Here is a 22942-nt window from a genome sequence, read left to right as displayed (position 1 = left end):
TTGCAACCACTTGAGTGGCACAAGGGTGATTTAATTCCCCTTAATAGTTTTACCTCCACACCGATGTGCCATGATCATATATATGTTGTCATGATACTTAGGGGCTGATTAGTATGGCGGGGACACTGCCAACGACAGGCTGTTGGTGGCAGTTTCCCCCCCATCCTATGTGGCTTTTCCACCCACCATATTTTGATGGCGGGCGGGGTGCAGGCAGGCAGGCAGAAAGCCCAACTGCCATGCATCCGACAGGCTCCTTGAGGCCACCGGTCGGTGGAGGGCCTCCCAATCCCTAAAATGGTGGTGTTGCCTACCAGACACCGCCGTAGGGATTAGGAGGGTCCCTCCCCACCAGCCTTTCCATGACAGTTCATCCATGGCTGGAAAGGCTGGATGGGATGGACATTGTGGGCCTGTAGCCGGCCCCCCTACTCCCCTGGCCCTTTTCTTTGGGTGTGGGGGGCACCTATGTAGGTGCCCCCCAATAGATCCATGTACCAAGTGACTGGCAGTGCATGGTCCTAATCAGGCCCATAGAGGTGAAGTTAAGAATAGTAAATCTAAATACACACATATATGCCCACCTTGACGATATAGTGCTATCCAATATTCTGCACTTGATATTGTTGCAGAACGATAATTTGTCACTCAGTATTGTGAGATACAACTGTCCCAGTCCTGTAAGTCTCAGGGGGTCGCTTGTCTCCCCATTAGATATTCCTTGGTGTTGAGCTCAGGCCTAAGGAGGATGATGTAGACTTTGGGGATGAAGATACAGCCCAGCAGTCCAGCACTGGAAGTCAGGATGGCAAAGATCTCCACGGCCACCATGTACCTGCCCTTGGTGCTCAGGTACGCTGGGATGAAGGAGACCCAGACGCTGCAGAACACCAGCATGCTGAAGGTGATAAACTGGGCCTCGTTGAAAGTAGCCGGTAACTTTCTTGCTATGGAGGCAACAGCAAAACTCAGAAGAGCCAAGAATCCCATATAACCAACCGCAGCATAGAAGGCAACAACAGAACCCTCGTTGCACTGTAAGATCATCTTCCCAGTTTCTGATCTGGTGTCAATGTCTGGGAATGGGGCAGAGAGGAAGAGCCACAAAACACAGATCACCACCTCTCCCAGTGAGCAGAAGAGCACCAAAAAGCTGGAAACTCGTGGGTCCACATACTTTCTGAGCTTGCTGCCCGGCTTTGTGGCGTTGAAGGCAATGATCACTGTGATAGTTTTAGCTAAAACCGAAGAAACAGCTATAGTGAAAATGATCCCAAAGGCCGTTTGCCGGAGGAGACAGGAAGTCTTTGAAGGACGTCCAATGAACAGAAGACAGCAGAGGAAGGACAGCAGGAGGGAGATGAGAAGGATGTAGCTAAGATCCCTGTTATTGGCTTTAACCAGAGGTGTGTTCCTGTATTTGATAAAGATTCCCAGCACTCCAGCAGTGAAGAGGGAAAAGAAACATGTAATGGAGGTCAAGGCAACTCCCAGTTGATCCCCATAGGCCAGGAACTCTATACCGCGTGGAATGCAGGCATCTCTCTTCTGATTGGACCACTGGTCTTCAGGGCATGCTAAGCAGTTTGCCATATCTGCAGGAAAAGAACATTTTTCAGTATTACAGTAGATGCTTTCAAGTAGGGAGAGATGAGTGGAATGTGACACAGTAGAGTCATTCTGTGTACCTGTGTGCGGGTGTATGGTCTGTGGAACATGCACACTGGGCCTTGCAAGTCATTAGTAAAAAAGCATATTGACCCGGCATCTCCATTGAGGTGTCAAGAAGGATACACATAGGAGCAGCTGTAAGATTGCAGGAGTCACCCCACAGCGCGTGAGTGTCCTATAAAATCCATCACAAACCTAGGAGTAGTATCAACATATTTTTCAAGTGATTGGCTGTAGGGTGTGGATTCACTCATCCTATCCACATACATGTATGTATTAGTCTGCAATGGGTCATGCACATAGGCAAGAGGAAGATGCTCCTGTTCACAGAGGCATGTCCGGAGCCAATAAAAGAATATCTTTAGAGAAGGGGTCATCTAGCAGCACCTGTAATGTCAGAGTCTTGCCCCTACTTGGAAAAAGACTCCCTATTGTATGTACCCCGGTGCTGCTGGGTTGGAAATGCAGCCCCTTAGGCTACATTATGTGAATTGCTCAATGTTTTAATCCAGTCTCCTGATTTTACATAATCCTCATTCACATCAAGGCCCCTCCTCTGCAGTGTGGACACGATCTTGACGTCCCAACACCTCTACGCACAGCTCTTTTGTTCTCTAATTAAGGTTTCCTCTGTCAGATTTTGAACTAGAAATAGATAAATATCATACTGTAAACCACAAAAGGCTGTGAGGAAATGTACACATGAAATCCATAGATTTTTTGCGAGAATATTTTCTTCTCAAACACAAGTGGACTTTCTAAACCTTAGCAGGATTGTAATTTGACTGACTTGTGTTATTCTTATTTTTCTTCTGTTGCTGTCAGACCTCTTGCACTGGTCCTAAGTCGGGGGAGCGTCTTCGGCGAATGTTACAGAGAGGTGGGAATCTTGGTTAGCTGGGCAGCTTTGACCTCAGATTCGGGAGTCCACTACTCTCATTTAGAACCTGATTGCAGGTGTAGGTCTAAATTCCGATCCTGGAATGATGAGTTGTGGGATAATTATCACACCCTCAAAGTTTTCCTCTGATACATTCTGACATAAGCAATCAATAATGCCATTTTGTTCTTTCTATCTGTGCTGCAGGATGCAAAAGCTAAGGAGAAATAAAAGTATTTCTCCTCGTTGCGCTATTTTAATGCCAGCTACTGCATGGCGCCGCCTCCATGTAAATCTGGGGCAGCGTCAAAAAAAGATGGGTGTTGCGGTGGAACCCCACAGCAACAACCATTGCACACCCCTTTCATGCAGATACCTGCATAAAAGGGTACCATATTTACAATGCCAATGCTTAACAGCACTTTATAAATCTGATGCAGGGCAATGCACCACTAGAACATTGGTAAAAGTGACATTGCAGTGGCACAATCCCCTTGTAAATATTCCCCATGGTTGCTTGATGAAATCTAATTTGAATCAGTCCTATTAAGTATTTTTCAGAATAAAAAGTGCTGCTTTTTTGAGAAAGCGGTACAAAAGGGGGTGGTGATGGACAGAGCATCAGAACCAATCAAACACTCACACCCAGCCAACAGATCTGGGTTTGATCCATCACCGTTCTCTAGCCCACTCTGCCACCCCAGTTCAGACATGGCCATATACAAATCAGTCTGACCCTGTGCCTCATAGGAACAGTCCAGCCCGAACTGCCAAGCCATGTCTTCCCTGTACCAGAAACAAGCTTCCTAGGACCGGTTTCAGGCATTTCAGCCATCTTCAGCCAGGCTTGCTTGAATCTAGTTGCAAAGTGAGCAAGGGACTAAACGTCTGAGCATAACCTGCCAACTTATGTCGAACAAAGCGGTACAAAAGGGGGTGGTGATGGACGGAGCATCAGAACCAATCAAACACTCACACCCAGTCAACAGATCTGGGTTTGAACCATCACCGTTCTCCAGCCCACTCTACCACCCGAGTTCAGACATGGCCATATGCAAATCAGTCTGACCCTGTGCTTCATGGGAACAGTACAGCCCAAACTGCCAAGCCATGTCTTCCCTGGACCGGAAACAAGCTTCCTAGGACCGGTTTCTGGCATTTCACCCGTCTTCAGGCAGGCTTGCTTGAATCCAGAGGCAAAGTGAGCAAGGGACTCAACGTCTGAGCATACCCTGCCAACTTATGGCGAACAAAGCGGTACAAAAGGGGGTGGTGATGGACGGAGCATCAGAACCAATAAAACACTCACACCCAGTCAACAGATCTGGATTTGATCCATCACCGTTCTCTAGCCCACTCTGCCACCCCAGTTCAGACATGGCCATATGCAAATCAGTCTGACCCTGTGCCTCATGGGAACAGTCCAGCCCGAACTGCCAAGCCATGTCTTTCCCTGGACCGGAAACAATCTTCCTAGGACCGGTTTCTGGCATTTCAGCTGTCTTCAGCCAGGCTTGCTTGAATCCAGTGGCAAAGAGAGCAAGGGACTCAATGTCTGAGCATACCCTGCCAACTTATGGCGAACAAAGCTGTACAAAAGGGGGTGGTGATGGACGGAGCATCAGAACCAATCAAACACTCACACCCAATCAACAGATCTGGGTTTGATCCATCACCGTTCTCTAGCCCACTCTGCCACCCCAGTTCAGACATGGCCATATACAAATCAGTCTGACCCTGTGCCTCATGGGAACAGTCCAGCCCGAACTGCCAAGCCATGTCTTCCCTGTACCAGAAACAAGGATCCTAGGACCGGTTTCTGGCATTTCAGCCGTCTTCAGCCAGGCTTGCTTGAATCCAGTAGCAAAGTGAGCAAGGGACTCAACGTCTGAGCATAACCTGCTAACTTATGTCGAACAAAGCGGTACAAAAGGGGGTGGTGATGGACGGAGCATCAGAACCAATCAAACACTCACACCCAGTCAACAGATCTGGGTTTGATCCATCACTGTTCTCTAGCCCACTCTGCCACCCCAATTCAGACATGGCCATATGCAAATCACTCTGACCCTATGCCTCATAGGAACAGTTCAGTCCGAACTGCCAAGCTATGTCTTCCCTGGACCGGCAACAAGCTTCCTAGGACCGGTTTCTGGCATTTCAGCCGTCTTCAGCCAGGCTTGCTTGTACCGCTTTTTTGAGGAAGCATATGTTATCCTAGTCGAACTAGAACCAATTCTTCCCATAATGTGTGAATGCCATAGTGCAGAAGATCGTGGATTGACACATGTTGTGAGTTGACTGTCCCTTTGCCACACAGGTGGGATACTCTGTTCTGACTGGTGCACACGAAAGCTTTTCTTCAGAAGGGGGTGCTTGAGGCATTTTCTGAATTTATTCTTCTAATGGTGATATGGTTTACTGAAGTAGCATGGAACAAGTCTCGTGTAAACTAAAGAGGAAGAGGGCCAGATTCTCAACCTGACCTGATGTCTAACTTTAGACATGAAGTCTATCTTTAGACCTGACATCAAAGGTTAGACCTCAATTCTACGTTCAGACCTTAAGTCTAAGTTTACATTTGAATTCTAACTTAAGACCCTAAGTCTGAGGCACATATTTACAATATTTTGGCATAGGGCAGCGCCACAAGACTTCCAGCTGTGCTTCTCCACATCAAAAGAAAAGAGCAGGAATGCACTGTATCCGCAAGATGTAGCGCATTCCTGTCCTTTCTGTCAGCGCTGGCACACACACTGCAGCCGAGTGCCAAAGCATGCACCCTTTCACAATTGTGCAAGGATGTCTGTGTTGTTGGCATGAATATTTTTGGGCACGAAGGGACATCATAGGGGACATTTCCCTCATTCTAGGTATACTTCGGATTGCAGCACACATAGAAAGAGGGAAAAAGAGAATGAACACATTTCTCCTCGTTACGTCTGTTTGGGAAGGCATTAGCTTTGACACTGACCCAGATTTACGCGATTTTGTTAATCTGAGGCAGTGTCAAAACCCATGGGTGTTGCGTGGCAACACCCACAACAACACCCATGGAATGTCCCTTTCAGGCAGAGTAAGTCATTGCCTTAATGCATATTGACATGGCCATGAAAAGCCACACAGAGTGGCTTTGCTTGTCCTTGTAGCTATAGGCCGGCACACTGCGCCTCAGTAGTATCACAAAAGTGAATCTCAGTAAATGTGCCACAGGGGCATTGTAAATATGCCCCTAAGTTTTGATCTCAAGTCTATCTTTAGACCTGAAGTTTAATGCAGCCGGACCACATATGCAAAGAGGTCTTTGATTGCCATTTAATATGTTCCATACATGACTTTCCAGTAACATGTCTGCACCTTTGATCTGTAAATTGAATACCTGTGCCCTGAGTGAGCACAGTAGCATACTGTGCTGCAGACACTAACATCTGTGCTCTCAGTGTACAATGCACTGTACTGTTCTATGCCTGAGTGTCTACAGTAGTGTAGAGTTCTGCAGAAACTGAGATCTGTGGCCTGAGTGAGTAAGATATTTTACTGTACTGAAGAAACCGAGGTATGAGCCCTGAGTGTGCAAGGTACTGTACCGCACTGCAGAAAATTAGGTCCGTGCCCTGAGTGTGTGCGGTAAAAAAGGGGTACCATCCTGAATATCCTGGGGCAAAGAATTTGTGCAGGTCATACTCTTCCTCCATCTTCCTTCTTCAAGCATGATGCTCCCATTTAAATAAAGAGAAGGGCTCTCAAGTGGTCTAATTCATAAACTGCACATTGTAGTACATAACATAGTACTACTGTAGTACTCCTTTTTTCCTACTTATTGCAGGTCAAAAACCTATGGTTCAAAATCTCCACCACCAACTGTTGTATATTTTACATGCATGTGTTTCCTACTAAGGGCCTGTTGGACTTGGCCCTTCTGGCAGGTTCACCCCTGGACTTTTTGGCTTTTTATTGGTGACTTGGTGTGGTAATTGTTTGGTCTCTGCGCACTTTCCCTGTGTCCCAGGGTAAAGTGCGTGCGTGCTCTGAGTGCATGTGGTGAGATAGGCCTGCCCACCCATAGGAATGCATGAGGAGTGTATGTGTCCCTAGTAGTTCCTGATGCGTGGGGTGTGCAGGCCCGAGTTTGGTATGTGCGGACTCGTGGGAGTGAATGCTGCGCGATGATGTGTGCGGCGTGCATGTACCTAGTGTGGAAGTGCCACTTCTAGAAGTGGGCACTTCTGTGTGCAGTGTGTCTGTCGCGTGATTGGCTGGTCGTGTCATGTGACGGGCTAGGGATTCCCCAGAGTCAGGATGAGTCACCCAGTGGTGAATGGGGAGATCAGCAGCTAGATGGGTGGGAGGAGTATACCTGGGTCCTGAATAGGACAGGGTTTTCCACACACAATGCTGGCCCCGCCCCCTGTGGTGCGACTGACGACCCTAGCCCTGCCAGTGAATAGAGTGAGGGGCTGAGCACATCAAGGGTGCTCCCCAACCAGCTGCGACTGGTTTTCCCCCTCACCCTGAACCCAGAACAAAGGGTTTGTCTGTATAAAAATGGGGCTGTGTCCCCACAGAAACTGTTCTCTGCCAGGATCTTACCTGGGGGGGGCTGCTGCTGCTGCTGGACCAGAGGACCGCCACTTGGACTACCTCCCTGCCTGGAGGCCCAGTGAGCTGGCTCTGGGTCCAGACTTGCCCCCCACCCCTGCCCTGCTGCCTGCAGGGAATAACTTTTGCTGGACTTTGTGGTGCTTGTTAGGCCTAAGCGCTTGGAAGCGCTTTTATTCTCCTTTAGCGCTTGGAAGCGCTTTTTATTTGTCCTAGCGCCAGGAGCGCTTTATTGCTGTGAGCCGGTGCCCACCCGGCATTTCCCCCGTGCGGTGCCAATCCTGAAATCCCCTGGCAGGTGCCCACCCTGCCAGGGACCTTGCCGTGCTCGTTGGCGGGTGCCCACCCCGCTTATTTGTTTATTTTACGGCGGGTGCCCACCCCGCCGTACATCCACTGTAACGAGGGAGCCTACCCCTCTTGTGACGGGAAAAATCACCGCTGCAGCCCAGTTCGGGACGCACAGGAAGTCAGGCAAAACTGTGAGGGACGTAGGCGGGGCCTCGCCTCAAACAGGAAGCGGACGGGAGCCTACCCCGCGCTCCTGTGACGGAGACCCAGAAGACGAGGGCGGGAGCCAACCCCGCCTCCGCCTGCAAAGGAGAGTCCCGCGTCGCCGGAGGAAGCCAGCGGATCCGGGGATCGGTGCTGGCGAAGGATTCCCGAGTCCCTGAGCGGGACTCCACGAAGCGCTGCCGTCGGCCGGGACCTGCGCGTTCACCCGGTGAGTGTCCGCTACTGGGGGTGTGACGGGGCCCTGGGTTCGGTCCTCCCCGGCAGCGCCCAGCGCTGGTCCTGTTGCTCGGCCCCTCCCACAACGGGGGCATTATTTCTGGGGTCACTAGAGCCCCGAGGCTCCACCGACTGTGGCAGCGATTGTCTTTGAGCGCGAGGCGCTCCAACGTGGGGATTGTGTTTTGTCGAGCCCACGAGGCTCCAACGCAGAGGGCATATTTATGTTCAGAGTCCAGAGGGACTTCAACGGCAGTGCATTGGTTGTGGAGAGCGCAGTGCACACTCCAAACGCATACGGGGGCATTTCCTTGGCGATTGAGTGGCCCCAGATGGCAGCGGGCCACTCCCACCTTGCCCCACAATATTGATCAGAGCCTGCGAGGCTCTGGGGGCCACAAGTGTTTTCTTAGAGCCCAGGAGAGGCTCCAATCCCTGCCATATTTATTTAGGAAGGCACAGTGGTGCCCCAGCATCTCTCCAGTTGCCCAGCACTTAGTGGGCAACTGCTACATGTAGGTTGTGCTTTGTGCACCTTGGTTGGCGCAGCCTGCGCAGGCGCACCCTGACTTGGCTGGACACAGGGCGCCTTTGCCCCTTCACGGCCAGTTGGCCTAGGGACTGCCACAGATAGTGGCTAATGTGAGTTTTTGCGCCATTGTTCCTTTCCTGCACCTCTGAATGTGTTTATGCGTCATGTGCTTTGCTTTACACCTCTGAATGTTATGCATCATGTGTTTATGTGCTTAGACCCCTACAGGTATTGTGATACTTAGGTGGTTGTTTTCTCCCTAGTACAGGTGGTGCTAGTGAGGTCCTGATTCCCTGCGCAATATTTTCCTAAGGTGGTTAGGGTTGCGTAGGTGGTACTTACCTGATACCAGTAATTACTGGTTGTGTGCTACATATGTTATTTTATACTACAGTATTATTCCTATGTTCTAAAAAGTGCTACTTCCTGACAGTGGTCCAGGTGGCCCTGTCCCCTGTATATATAATCCCTTGTAAATTCTGCCCGTGCCTGTTGGCACATTGTAGAGTGTGTGTTTTTGTCTAATGTGTTGTGTATAATACAAAGGCTATTTTTATAGAATACCTTGTGTGGAGTTTCCTTTGTGGTGGGCCTTGGGTGTTGTTGCTGGGTGCGCGCGCAAACGCTTTACACATCGCCTCAGGGATAAGCCTGACTGCTCGTGCCAAGCTACCAAGGGGGGTAAGCAGGGGTTATCTTTGGCGTGTAACTCCCCAGCCCTGACTAGAGTGGTGGTTTCTGTCTGGCTTTGGCGCAAGCCCTAGCCAACCAGAAATCCCATTTCTAACATTGGTGGCAGCGGTGGGATTTGGAATTGCGTTTGCGCTGTACCGCAGCAGCAACTGGCCGCACTACAAAACTCTGCATTTAGATAAATCACATGGTATAGGGATTATTGTTCTAAGTTTGTTTTTAATTGTCATTTCTTTGGAAATGTGGTTTTGTGCACTGTGAGTTAGGTGTCCCTAGCTCGGGAGGGTAGATCATCCCCCTTAGTGCATTGTGTTTTCTGGATTCACCAGAGGGTGGGATCCAGTGGTGGCAGCGTATTAGTGTCCTGTACATTTGTCCCCCGCCCTGCGCCCAGAGTTGGTACCTGTGTCACGTGGTGGTCAGATTGAGGAATCAGGGGTGGTAGAAACTGCCTTACCAGTCCGAGGGGAGGGTTGTGTGTGGATGAGTGGTGAGTGGCACTAGGCAAGTGAGTGTGAGTTCTCTGGGTTAGAGAGCTTGCTGAATCTTTTTGTGAATTGTGTGCTCCTGTGTGAAACTCAGACCCCTAGGTTCCCTGTATAATTTTTACCATAACGTCCGCCAGAATGGAGCCTGCTTGTGATCCCTATGAGCTAGCTTGGCGCCAGAGGCAGGAGTTAGAAAGGTACTGTACAGAGGGAGAGTCCGACACCCTGTACGAACTTCAGGACCACCTGGTCCTATGGCAAAAGGGTCCATGGGATCTTGAGCACAGTATGGAAAGGGCCCGGGCCTCACACCTGGAGGGTGGTGGGTCTGTGGGGAGCCCTGAAGATTCAGAAGAGGAGGTAGAGGATGACAATACCTGGACGCCAGTAGAGAGTGAGGACCCCATAGGTAGGGCGTCCCTTGCTGGGTCCAGCGTAGGAGGCAGCGCCTCATCCCTTTCCCTGTCCCCAGAGGAGTGGGAAGATAGGAGGAAAGAAAGGGAGCACCAGCTGGCGTTAGAGAAGCTCAGGTTAGAGCATGCTCAGGCTATGGCGCAGCTGGAGGCCAGGAAGCAACAGCGAGAGACTGAGTGGGTCTTGGCGCGGGAGAGGGTAGAAGAGGCTGAGAAGGCCTCCACCAGAGGCAAAGTAGCTCTGGAGGGTAGACTATCCCCTGCGCGCAGTTTTAATTTTCTGGACTCCCCAGGGAGGGTTGAGTCCAGTGGTAGTAGCGATGTAGATTCCAGTGTAGGAAATCCCAGTCCCCCCAGTCTGGTACCTGTTCCCCAGGAGGAGGAGTTAAGGTTGAAATTCAGGGGCAGTAGGAAACTGTCTCACCAGTCTTGGGAGGAGTTTGTGGATGAATGTGAGGATGCACTGTTTGATTGGATAAGAGTTCCCGCAGAATCTGATTATGATAAACTGTGTGATTTGATTCTCAGAGAACACCTGCTCAATTGTTGTGCACCGGGGTTGCGCCAACACCTGTTGGGGTGTGGGGTGTCTGCCCCATTTGAGCTTGGAGATGAAGCAGAGCGCTGGGAAAGGGCTAGAGGTTCTCTAGAGTCATTAGGGAGTGACTCCAAAAGTAGTGGGTCAGGTATCTTCCAGCCCAGCGTGGTGGAAGAGGCTCAGTGTAGCCCAGCTAGGTCCCAGGATAGCGAGGAGGGTGTAGGGGCTCACTGCCTGGCTCAGTGGAGCAGGAGTGAGAGGGTGACCGAGGGTCCCCGGACGTACGAAACCCTACCTCAGGACTTGGATGGTTCCATGAGGGAACACCAAGTTGGGGACCTAGGCTGTCCTGTTAGCCCATTTGAGGAAGATCTCCTGGTGAGTAGAGGACCTAGAGCACCTGTAACCAGGGCTCCTGTGGTTCTGGAGTCTGGCAGTACCGCTCCGGTAGGGAGGGTACAGGAGTCGAGTGTGAGGAGTGATTGGGGGATGAGTTTCCCAGTGGAAGAGCCTGTGGGTCAGGGACTACCCAGTTGGGCTAGGATCCCGTGTCATGACCAGGGTGGCACCACTTCTGTTCTGGGGGATCTCCACGCACTGTCAGGTGGACAGGGGACGGGAGATCAGCGCCAGACAGACAGTCGCTCGACATATGTGTCCTTTGATAGCCTCAGGGGGATGGAGTGGAAATCCCCAGAAGTCCTGGAGTGCCAGGCAATTATTCCACCAAAGGTTCTAGGCCGGAGGTTGGGAGGCCAGGTTCAGGATCAGCCTGACCTGAAGGGTGGGACGTCTGTAATCAGCGTCCCGACCAGTTCTTCTTCCAGAGGTACCGCCCCAGTTGGTAGGGAGCAGGGTTCTGGAAGGAGGTGCAGAGGGTGGGAGAGCCCACCTCTGCCCCCGGTACAACCTGAGGGGTTAAACCCTGGGTTGGAATGGCGTTCTAGGTGTACCACTCGCCAGAGGAGGAGGAACCCTAGGAGAAGAGGTAGGGGGAGGAGAGCCTTCCCTGAGACTCCTGGTCCGCCTGAGGGTGTAGACCCTAGGCTGGAGAACCAGTGGCAGTCTAGTCCTGTCTTTCAGAGAGGAAGAGTGGAGAATGGCCGCTATGTGCCAGGGGTTACTACCCCCCACTCTATGGTTAGGCAAAGACCGGTGGCACCTGGGTGGCCTAGGGCCTGGTCTTGGCCGCGGACAGCTTGGGAGTACCAGTGGGGTAGCCCAGTTGGTCCAGACAGTGGTGTTAAAAAGAATTCCATGGGTTCACCGTGGCGTAGAACCGGAGGGTGTCCATGCAGTTGCGGGCCCGCGTCCGTGTTCTATCGCCCCAAGCAGGGAAGTCCATCACGGTGGTGATTGGTCTGCCCTGCGTTTTGGCTGGAAGGGGGTTGTGTTGGACTTGGCCCTTCTGGCAGGTTCACCCCTGGACTTTTTGGCTTTTTATTGGTGACTTGGTGTGGTAATTGTTTGGTCTCTGCGCACTTTCCCTGTGTCCCAGGGTAAAGTGCGTGCGTGCTCTGAGTGCATGTGGTGAGATAGGCCTGCCCTCCCATAGGAATGCATGAGGAGTGTATGTGTCCCTAGTAGTTCCTGATGCGTGGGGTGTGCAGGCCCGAGTTTGGTATGTGCGGACTCGTGGGAGTGAATGCTGCGTGATGATGTGTGCGGCGTGCATGTACCTAGTGTGGAAGTGCCACTTCTAGAAGTGGGCACTTCTGTGTGCAGTGTGTCTGTCGCGTGATTGGCTGGTCGTGTCATGTGACGGGCTAGGGATTCCCCAGAGTCAGGATGAGTCACCCAGTGGTGAATGGGGAGATCAGCAGCTAGATGGGTGGGAGGAGTATACCTGGCTCCTGAATAGGACAGGGTTTTCCACACACAATGCTGGCCCCGCCCCCTGTGGTGCGACTGACGACCCTAGCCCTGCCAGTGAATAGAGTGAGGGGCTGAGCACATCAAGGGTGCTCCCCAACCAGCTGCGACTGGTTTTCCCCCTCACCCTGAACCCAGAACAAAGGGTTTGCCTGTAGAAAAATGGGGCTGTGTCCCCACAGAAACTGTTCTCTGCCAGGATCTTACCTGAGGGGGGCTGCTGCTGCTGCTGGACCAGAGGACCGCCACTTGGACTACCTCCCTGCCTGGAGGCCCAGTGAGCTGGCTCTGGGTCCAGCCTTGCCCCCCACCCCTGCCCTGCTGCCTGCAGGGAAGAACTTTTGCTGGACTTTGTGGTGCTTGTAGGCCTAAGCGCTTGGAAGCGCTTTTATTCTCCTTTAGCGCTTGGAAGCGCTTTTTATTTGTCCTAGCGCCAGGAGCGCTTTATTGCTGCGAGCCGGTGCCCACCCGGCATTTCCCCCGTGCGGTGCCAATCCTGAAATCCCCTGGCAGGTGCCCACCCTGCCAGGGACCTTGCCGTGCTCGTTGGCGGGTGCCCACCCCGCTTATTTGTTTATTTTACGGCGGGTGCCCACCCCGCCGTACATCCACTGTAACGAGGGAGCCTACCCCTCTTGTGACGGGAAAAATCACCACTGCAGCCCGGTTCGGGACGCACAGGAAGTCAGGCAAAACTGTGAGGGACGTAGGCGGGGCCTCGCCTCAAACAGGAAGCGGACGGGAGCCTACCCCGCGCTCCTGTGACGGAGACCCAGAAGACGAGGGCGGGAGCCTACCCCGCCTCCGCCTGCAAAGGAGAGTCCCGCGTCGCCGGAGGAAGCCAGCGGATCCGGGGATCGGTGCTGGCGAAGGATTCCCGAGTCCCTGAGCGGGACTCCACGAAGCGCTGCCGTCGGCCGGGACCTGCGCGTTCACCCGGTGAGTGTCCGCTACTGGGGGTGTGACGGGGCCCTGGGTTCGGTCCTCCCCGGCAGCGCCCAGCGCTGGTCCTGTTGCTCGGCCCCTCCCACAACGGGGGCATTATTTCTGGGGTCACTAGAGCCCCGAGGCTCCACCGACTGTGGCAGCGATTGTCTTTGAGCGCGAGGCGCTCCAACGTGGGGATTGTGTTTTGTCGAGCCCACGAGGCTCCAACGCAGAGGGCATATTTATGTTCAGAGTCCAGAGGGACTCCAACGGCAGCGCATTGGTTGTGGAGAGCGCAGTGCACGCTCCAAACGCATACGGGGCATTTCCTTGGCGATTGAGTGGCCCCAGATGGCAGCGGGCCACTCCCACCTTGCCCCACAATATTGATCAGAGCCTGCGAGGCTCAGGGGGCCACAAGTGTTTTCTTAGAGCCCAGGAGAGGCTCCAACCCCTGCCATATTTATTTAGGAAGGCACAGTGGTGCCCCAGCATCTCTCCAGTTGCCCAGCACTTAGTGGGCAACTGCTACGTGTAGGTTGTGCTTTGTGCACCTTGGTTGGCGCAGCCTGCGCAGGCGCACCCTGACTTGGCTGGACACAGGGCGCCTTTGCCCCTTCACGGCCAGTTGGCCTAGGGACTGCCACAGATAGTGGCTAATGTGAGTTTTTGCGCCATTGTTCCTTTCCTGCACCTCTGAATGTGTTTATGCGTCATGTGCTTTGCTTTACACCTCTGAATGTTATGCATCATGTGTTTATGTGCTTAGACCCCTACAGGTATTGTGATACTTAGGTGGTTGTTTTCTCCCTAGTACAGGTGGTGCTAGTGAGGTCCTGATTCCCTGCGCAATATTTTCCTAAGGTGGTTAGGGTTGCGTAGGTGGTACTTACCTGATACCAGTAATTACTGGTTGTGTGCTACATATGTTATTTTATACTACAGTATTATTCCTATGTTCTAAAAAGTGCTACTTCCTGACAGTGGTCCAGGTGGCCCTGTCCCCTGTATATATAATCCCTTGTAAATTCTGCCCGTGCCTGTTGGCACATTGTAGAGTGTGTGTTTTTGTCTAATGTGTTGTGTATAATACAAAGGCTATTTTTATAGAATACCTTGTGTGGAGTTTCCTTTGTGGTGGGCCTTGGGTGTTGTTGCTGGGTGCACGCGCAAACGCTTTACACATCGCCTCAGGGATAAGCCTGACTGCTCGTGCCAAGCTACCAAGGGGGGTGAGCAGGGGTTATCTTTGGCGTGTAACTCCCCAGCCCTGACTAGAGTGGTGGTTTCTGTCTGGCTTTGGCGCAAGCCCTAGCCAACCAGAAATCCCATTTCTAACAGGGCCCAATTATGATGCAGGCTGAAACGACTCCAACCATTGGTTGGAGCCCTTCAGATCGCATCATAATCGGCTGGTTGGATTCCTTTCCGACCGACCCATTTTGATGGGGTCGGTCGGAAGGGAATTCAAATCGGATTTCCGAATGGCCTCCGATAGACTCGGAGAGCCCGTTTGCCATTCGGAAGCCTTCGGTAATCCCTCGGCCAGCTCTTTACGGACGAGGGATTACGATGGCTGATAACCACAGCCTTTCTGTGCCGGACTTTTGGACACAGAAAGGCTTTGGGAATCTGTCTTTGGGGGCCCCCAGCAGGGCCCCCATGGGTGCAAGACCACCGAATGGCAGCTCAGGGGGCACTTATGGGGCCCCCATGTTGACCCCTGAACCCGGTGTTGGGCACTTTGAGGTGCCTGCCACGGGGTGCAGTTATGAACTGCACCTCTGCTCTTTGCAATGAAAGCATGAATTCCGTTCGGAATGCATGTTCCCATTGTAAAGAATAGCATTGAGACCGACCCTACTTGTGGAACCGGAACCGAAGACAGGAGGTCATTCGGTTCCAGTTCCCAACCGATGTAGGATGGACTCCAGCCTGTCCGACATCGGAATTTGGCCCTTAGTAATTAATGTAACAGGGAATCTGGGAGTGGTGCAAAAATAGGGAATAGCTGCAGGTAAATGGAAGTAGTTTAGGGAGTAGCAAGGAGGGGTAAAGGATGAGGTAAGGAGTAGTTTATTAATGAACATGCTAATACCAGCAACCACCCACAAATAAATAAGACCATTTGTTAGACCTGGCACCATTGGCGTGGGTCACCCTTCCATTTTTTGTCTGTGCCTCAATGTGTTTTTGTGTTGGTGTTAGCTGCTCAGGGCCCTGTGCCACTGCTATCCAGTGCCACAGTGCAAGTGCTCCCTAGGGTAAAATGTATTATGTGAATTGACTTCCACGTTTGGTTTATTTGGTTTACTATCAGCCCCTAGTAGAGTGCACCAGGGGTGCCAAGGGCTTGTATATCCAAATGCTGCTAGTGGGCTTGCAGCACTGGTTGTGCCACCCACCGAAGCAGCGGGGTAAAATGTGTCTAGGGTCTGCCACTGCAGACCCTGCGCGCGGTCTGGTACCGTCGCGCTGACTGAGCAAGTGTCCCCACTTACCAGTCCCTAAACCTTCCCTTAACTACATGTTAGTCACCCCTCTGGTAGGCCTGAGCGCAGGGTGCATTGTAGGTATAAGGTAGGACATGCCCTGATGGTGTGGCATGTCTTAATAGTGAATTACAGCCCTTTTCGTTTTTCACTATTGAAGGCTACCTGCTCTCCATAGGCCAGAATGGGCTGCTGGGATCGCTACACGCTGTGACCCCAGTGGACTCAGAGAGCATGGTAGAAAGTCATGTTTAGTATGCCTGAACTCAGGATAATAAAATACGTCTTTTAGTAAAGGTTATTTTAATATCCTGGGTTTGCAAATGCTACTTTTAGAAAGTTAGCCTTTGCGTGCCTAACCATCTCAGTCCGCCTCTGCTGTGTGTGTGTGTTCTGCCTAGCAACAGTACAGGAGCAGGGCTGGGGGGATTCCAGGAGACAGGTTGGCTGCCAGGTGGTGGGTAGAAAGATTACCCCAGGATGGGTGGGAGGAGTGCACCCTGACTCTTGAATAGACCTGTGCTCTGCCACCACAAAGCCGGCGCCGCCCCCTGTGGAGCGGCTGATGTCTCTGCCCTGCTGCTGAAAGGAACAAGCCGAGTCACCACAACAGAGTGCTCCAAAACTGGACTGAGCCAGGCCCAGGCCCCCTGGCGCTAAAGAACAAAAGAATCCCTGTATAAAAGTAGGAGCCTGGCTCCTAAGAAATCAGATCCAGATTGAACCACGAAGGAACTCTGCCTGACTAGAAGGACCTGGAAGAAGCTGAAGGAGGAGTAACTTTCCCTGACCTGAGGGACTGGCCTGCAGTAGGTGCCTTGCTAAGGAAGGAGAGGAAAAAGACTGAAAGAGACTTTTGCACTTTGTTCTTCAACTATCTCCAAGGGCTTGGAAGAAGAGCTTGCCCCCTGAACTGAACCCCAGGACCAGTGGGTTCACCGTGTCTCCGCTCGTCTGAGAATTCGAGCCGTGTGCTTTCTCCCGCCGGAGTGCCCTGCGCACCTTCGCATCCCTCCTAGGGCCGTGACACCCAGAAGCCTGGCCGCCTCCACTCGCCGAGAGCCCCGCTCTACCTGAGTCGCTCTGGACCCACGAGTCTGGCCGTCCCGCTTCCCTGTCACCTGCCTGCTACTGGAGCGCGCTTGGTGCCCTCTCGCCCTCCCGCCGGATTTCTAGTGGGGAAGTGAAATCCAGCCTCGGACGGCCGCCCGTACGTCGTAACGTATCCGGCCGCCCCGCTTCACCTCCCAGCCTGAGTCTGACCGTGCCGCCCTCCGCAGTGACCTCCCGCACAGTCCGTGTCGGAGGCCCTGGGCCGCACCTGTCTACCGAAAGCCGCCCGCTGAATTCTTGATCCGGAAGACCCACGAGGTGCAGAACCTGCATCTCTCCTGAAGACTCGTCCAAGCACATCGCACGTTCCCAGGTACAGTGAACTCTCTATCGGACTCGGGGTCCGCAACGTTCTGATTTCCCCGTATCACTGTACCCTGGGTGCACTACGCATCATCGTGACTGGACCGACTCAACCGAGCCCTGTGAAGCGCTCGTGATCGAATAAGTTATCAAAGACAAGAACAGTGCCTAATTATCATCTTGTGGCTTCCATTTCGTAACCGTTATTGATGGTCTTGTACATGCCTGCGTAACAAAGAATCTTTTATATAAAGCATCCGTATTTTTGATACAACTTACGCCTGGTGTCCGTTTGTGGGGGATCATTGTGGTTTACTGTGCGTGATCATAAATGCTTAACTGACTAGCGCCCTGAAGTTTAGCCCTGACTGCTCGCGCCACACTACCTATAGGGTGAGCAGGGGTTGTTCTGAAGGGGTAATTCCCTCGCCCTGAATAGAAGAAGGGACCGCTGCTTGTCAAAAGTACCTACCTGTGCCAACCAGAGGTTCCCCATTCTAACATTGGTGGCAGCGGTGGGATTTCGAATTTGCATTTATGATTTACATACAGTGAATTATTGATCACCACGTAGAGCAGACCTATAACGCAGCCACAGATTGACAGTTGTTGCTAAAGAAGAATCTCCACCTTAAGGAACCATGCCTAGCTCAGTCAACGGAGGCGGAGCGCCCTCTGTATTCTCTGGAGTAGATGACATCGATTGGGAGCCCGAGGCACTGAGGAAGTGCACAAATGATGTCCTGAAGGGATATCTCTCCAAGTACAGAATCAAGCAAAGTGGACTAAGCAACAAGGATCAGTACGTGACAGCACTGAGAGCCTGGCACGAATCAAAGTTCCCAGAGAATGCCCGGGAGGTGATACCCCCCGAAGGTGTGTTTGAGCCTAGCAGAGGCCTGTCGCCAGAGGAGTTGGCCGACAGGAGTGCCGCCCGAGCACACGAGGTGGAGATGGCAAAACTGCAAATGGAGAGAGAAAGGCAGAAACTGGCTATGGAGCATGAGGTAAAAATGAGGGAGTTGGATCTCAAGGCCAGGAGTTTAGACAACTCACCCTCTGGTGGCAGCAATTCAACAGAGTCAAGGGTGCACATTCCTAAAGATGTAGTCAAAGAATATTATAAGCAGGATGATATTGGGCAGTGGTTTAGGGCCTATGAAGTAGCCATGTCCTCCCACCGGGTCCCTGAGAAGGATTGGGGAGCGGGGTTGTGGGGAAGGTTCCTAAGTGAGGGGCGGGACACACTGCTAGACCTCCCCTCTGATGTCCACACATCCTATCCACACATGAAGGAGGCTCTTATGACAAGGTATGGGTTAACTCCTGAACTGTACAGACAGAGATTTAGGGATTGCACCAAGAAACCTGGTACCACTTATGTAGAATATGTGACCTTTTTTTGCAGAGCGCTGGATGGTTGGGTGAAGGGTAGCAAAGTGAATGATTACCAAGGGCTGTTTGATTTAATTGCATGGGAGCACTTGTCGGATAATTGTTTTCCTGAGCTACGCCAACACCTGATCGATAGCAAGCTGTCCAACCCGAGGAAGCTTGCTGAGGAGGCGGACCGCTGGATCAGCACCAGGGTCCACAAGGGTCCCGTAGGAGGCCCCGCCAAGGGTGTTCAGGGTCCCCAGCAGAAGAGTGGGGGGGACAAGGGTAAACAGAGGGAGTTCTACAGAGGGCCCCAAAGTAATTCCCAAGGGAACCAAGGGAAAGGTTCTCAGCCACCCCCACCCCCGAAGCAGACCGGGGCCCCGACAGGTAACCCTGTTCAAAGAGGGCCCCTCCGATGTTACAAGTGTAACAACCTGGGGCACATTTCCGCGGATCCCAAGTGCCCCCTGTATGGTAAACCAGCACCCTCTGGTGCTCCACCCCCCAAGCAGGTGAGTAGTGTAGCCTTGGGGAGGGAGATAGATGTCCAAGGGGCGGGGGATCCCGTACAGATGACCCTAGTCTCATTAGGAGACAGTGAGATGGTCGCTGAGGCCCAGCTGCCCCCCAATACTCAAAAGTATGGGCAGTGGGTGACCATAAATGGCAAGAGGGTGGGAGCTCTTAGAGATACAGGAGCCAGTGTGACTGCTGTCAAGCAACACCTGGTGTCTCAAGAGCAGGTTGTCCCGCACGCATTCTGCCGTGTTGTCAACGCTGACAACACAGAGAGTCAGTGTCCAATGGCTCAGGTTCCCTTTGAGTGGGGGGGGGTCTCTGGTACTCTGCAAGTGGCTGTGAGAGAGGCCATGCCTGTTGATTGTCTCCTAGGTAACGATTTGGAGAGCTCCCCTTGGGAAAAGGTGGAGAAGACAACTCACCTGCGGATGGTGGGCTTGCCTGATTGGGCGTGCGTGACCACCCGGTCGATGGCAGCCAGTAGGGGGGTTGAAGGAACCCTGGAGCCTGAGGGAGAGGCCCAGGAACCGGCCTTAGAGAGAGGGCAAGGGAGGCACGGGAATCCGGCTCCTGAAGTTCCCACGGCCCAGGAGGAAGCAGCCCTTGAGGGGGATGCCCTGGAGCCTACCGGGGAACAGATAGCCGAACTGGGGGACCTGCCTGAGCTGACCCATTGGCAGCAAGAAGGAGGCCCCACCAGGGAGGAATTCTGCAGGGAGCAGAAAGAGTGCCCCTCTCTAGAGGGTATGCGGCAGCAGGCTGCAGCCCAGGCCAATGGTGATCAGTCCGGAACTCACTTGATCTACTGGGAGAACGACCTCCTATACTCCGAGCCTAAGGTTGCTGAACCTGGGTCAGCCCGTGCGCTGGTGGTACCCCAGAAGTTCAGAGCCTTCCTACTGGGGCTGGCTCACGACGTACCGTTAGCAGGACATTTGGGGCAGGACAAGACCTTTGAAAGGCTTGTCACCCACTTTTATTGGCCCCAAATGCGCAGGAGTTCTGACACTCACTGCAGGACATGCCAGACTTGCCAGGCAAGTGGCAAGAGTGGAAGGAAGCTGAGAGCTCCACTCCAACCTTTCCCTGTGGTCAGTACCCCATTCCAGCGGGTGGGGATTGACATTGTGGGGCCACTGGACCCCAAGACAGCCATGGGCAACAGGTTTATCCTGGTCTTGGTGGACCATGCCACCCGGTACCCTGAAGCCATCCCTCTGAGGACAGTGACGGCCCCCGTGGTGTTACGGGCACTGATGGGAATTTTCTCACGAGTAGGATTCCCTCTAGAGGTGGTGTCTGACAGGGGGACCAACTTCATATCGAAATATATGAAGTCCCTTTGGCAAGAGTGTGGTGTAACCTACAAGTTCACCACACCTTACCATCCCCAAGGAAACGGGTTGGTTGAGCGCTTCAACCGAACCCTGAAGGGCATGATTATGGGTCTCGAGGAACCCATGAGGCGTAAGTGGGACGTCCTCTTACCATGCCTTCTCTTTGCGTACCGCGAGGTGCCACAAAAGTCTCTAGGGTTCAGTCCCTTTGAGCTTTTGTATGGCCACCCAGTACGAGGACCTCTTAGTCTGGTCAAGGAAGGCTGGGAGCAATCTCCCAGGAAACCTCCCCAGAATGTATACAGCTACATGCTGGCTTTCCGGAACCAGACTAGGCGTTTCAGGCAACTTGCTGAGGCAAACCTGGAAGCCAGCCAGGAGGAAATGAAGCGGTGGTACGACCAGAATGCCACTCTGGTTGAGCTTCAACCTGGCCAAAAAGTGTGGGTCCTGGCCCCTGTGGAGCCTTGTGCACTCCAGGACAAGTGGACAGGACCCTTTGAGATTGTGGAGCGCAAGAGTTCTGTCACCTACTTGGTGGACTTGCGGTCTCCGAGGAACCCCTTAAGGGTCCTACATGTCAATCGACTGAAGCCCCACTTGGAGAGGTCCGAAGTGGGCATGCTCTTGGCCACCGATGATGGGACGGAAGAGGAGTCCGAGCCTCTTCCTGACCTCTTGGTAGCCTCAGAGCGAGACGGGTCAGTGGATGGGGTAAACCTCTCACCCACCCTGACCCCTGAGCAACAGGGTGACTGCCGCCAGCTGCTGGGGCAGTTTCCTGACCTGTTCTCCCTGGTTCCCGGTCTCACAAATTGGTGCGTCCATGATGTGGATACGGGAGACAGCTTACCTGTGAAGCACAAGGCCTACCGGGTAACTGACAGGGTCAGAGCCTGCATCAAAGAGGAGGTCTCGAAGATGCTTGCTCTAGGGGTGGTTGAGTCCTCCAGCAGTCCTTGGGCCAGCCCAGTGGTCTTGGTCCCAAAGGCTGCAGCGCCGGGTGCCACGCCCGAACTCCGGTTCTGTGTGGACTACCGAGGACTCAACTCAGTCACGAAGACTGACGCGCACCCCATCCCCAGAGCTGATGAGCTCATCGATCGGTTAGGGGCTGCACGGTACCTCAGCACGTTTGACTTAACGTCTGGGTACTGGCAGATCGCCTTGACTGATGGGGCCAAAGAGAGGTCCGCATTCTCTACGCCAGATGGGCATTACCAGTTCCGGGTGATGCCCTTTGGGATGAAGAATGCCCCTGCCACCTTCCAGAGGTTGGTCAACCAGGTGTTGGCTGGGCTGACCGAGTTCAGCGCCGCCTACCTGGACGACATCGCAGTGTTCAGCGGCACATGGGAAGAACACCTGCAACATCTCTGGGAAGTGTTGATGGCGCTGCGCAAGGCAGGCCTCACGATCAAGGCAAGCAAGTGTCAGATCGGGCAGGGTTCAGTGGTGTATTTGGGACACCAAGTGGGGAGCGGCCAGGTGGCGCCCCTCCAACCCAAAGTGGAAACCATCCTGGCTTGGGAGCCCCCAAAGACCCAGACGGAGGTGAGGGCCTTTTTAGGACTCACCGGGTACTACAGGAGGTTTGTCAAGGGGTATGGCAGCATCGTTGCCCCCTTGACCGAGCTGACTTCGAAGAAGCAGCCCAGAAAAGTGATATGGACTGACACCTGTCAGAAAGCCTTCGACACCCTGAAAACTGCCATGTGCACGGCGCCCGTGCTCTTGGCTCCTGACTTCTCCAAAGAGTTCCTGGTGCAGACGGATGCATCAGAGCATGGTGTAGGGGCTGTTCTCTCACAGATCACTGAGGAGGGCTTTGACCAACCCGTAGCCTTTATTAGCAGGAGGCTACTTCCCCGGGAACAAAGGTGGAGTGCGATAGAACGAGAAGCATTTGCTGTGGTCTGGGCGCTGAAGAAGCTAAGACCCTACTTGTTTGGGTCTCACTTCCGGGTTCAGACCGACCACAGGCCCCTCAGATGGTTGATGCAAATGAGGGGTGAGAACCCAAAACTGTTGAGGTGGTCCATCTCCCTACAGGGTATGGACTTTACGGTGGAGCATCGCCCTGGCACAGATCACGCCAATGCTGACGGTCTGTCCAGGTTTTTCCGCCTTAGTGATGCAGAACTCCTTGGGGTAGGGTAGTTCTCCCCACTTTTCAGCTGGAGGGGACACGTGTTAGACCTGGCACCATTGGCGTGGGTCACCCTTCCATTTTTTGTCTGTGCCTCAATGTGTTTTTGTGTTGGTGTTAGCTGCTCAGGGCCCTGTGCCACTGCTATCCAGTGCCACAGTGCAAGTGCTCCCTAGGGTAAAATGTATTATGTGAATTGACTTCCACGTTTGGTTTATTTGGTTTACTATCAGCCCCTAGTAGAGTGCACCAGGGGTGCCAAGGGCTTGTATATCCAAATGCTGCTAGTGGGCTTGCAGCACTG

General features: G+C 53.0%; 1 protein-coding gene across 1 annotated transcript in view; it reads right to left on the bottom strand.

Moving 5' to 3' along the window:
• Positions 1-687: 687 nt before the first annotated feature.
• The window catches only part of LOC146788754 (vomeronasal type-2 receptor 26-like), a 789631-nt gene continuing 767376 nt past the window's right edge, over positions 688-22942 (bottom strand). The window contains exon 5 of the mRNA XM_085630963.1: positions 688-1595. Within this exon, the coding sequence (XP_085487089.1) occupies positions 688-1595 (908 nt within the window). The remainder of the gene's footprint in view (positions 1596-22942) is intronic.

This window comes from Triturus cristatus, chromosome 10 (genome assembly GCF_964204655.1).
Source record: "Triturus cristatus chromosome 10, aTriCri1.1, whole genome shotgun sequence".
Classification (NCBI taxonomy): Eukaryota; Metazoa; Chordata; class Amphibia; order Caudata; family Salamandridae; genus Triturus; species Triturus cristatus.
The sequence above is the reverse complement of the archived record's forward strand: the minus strand, read 5'-3'. Positions and strand labels throughout refer to the sequence as shown.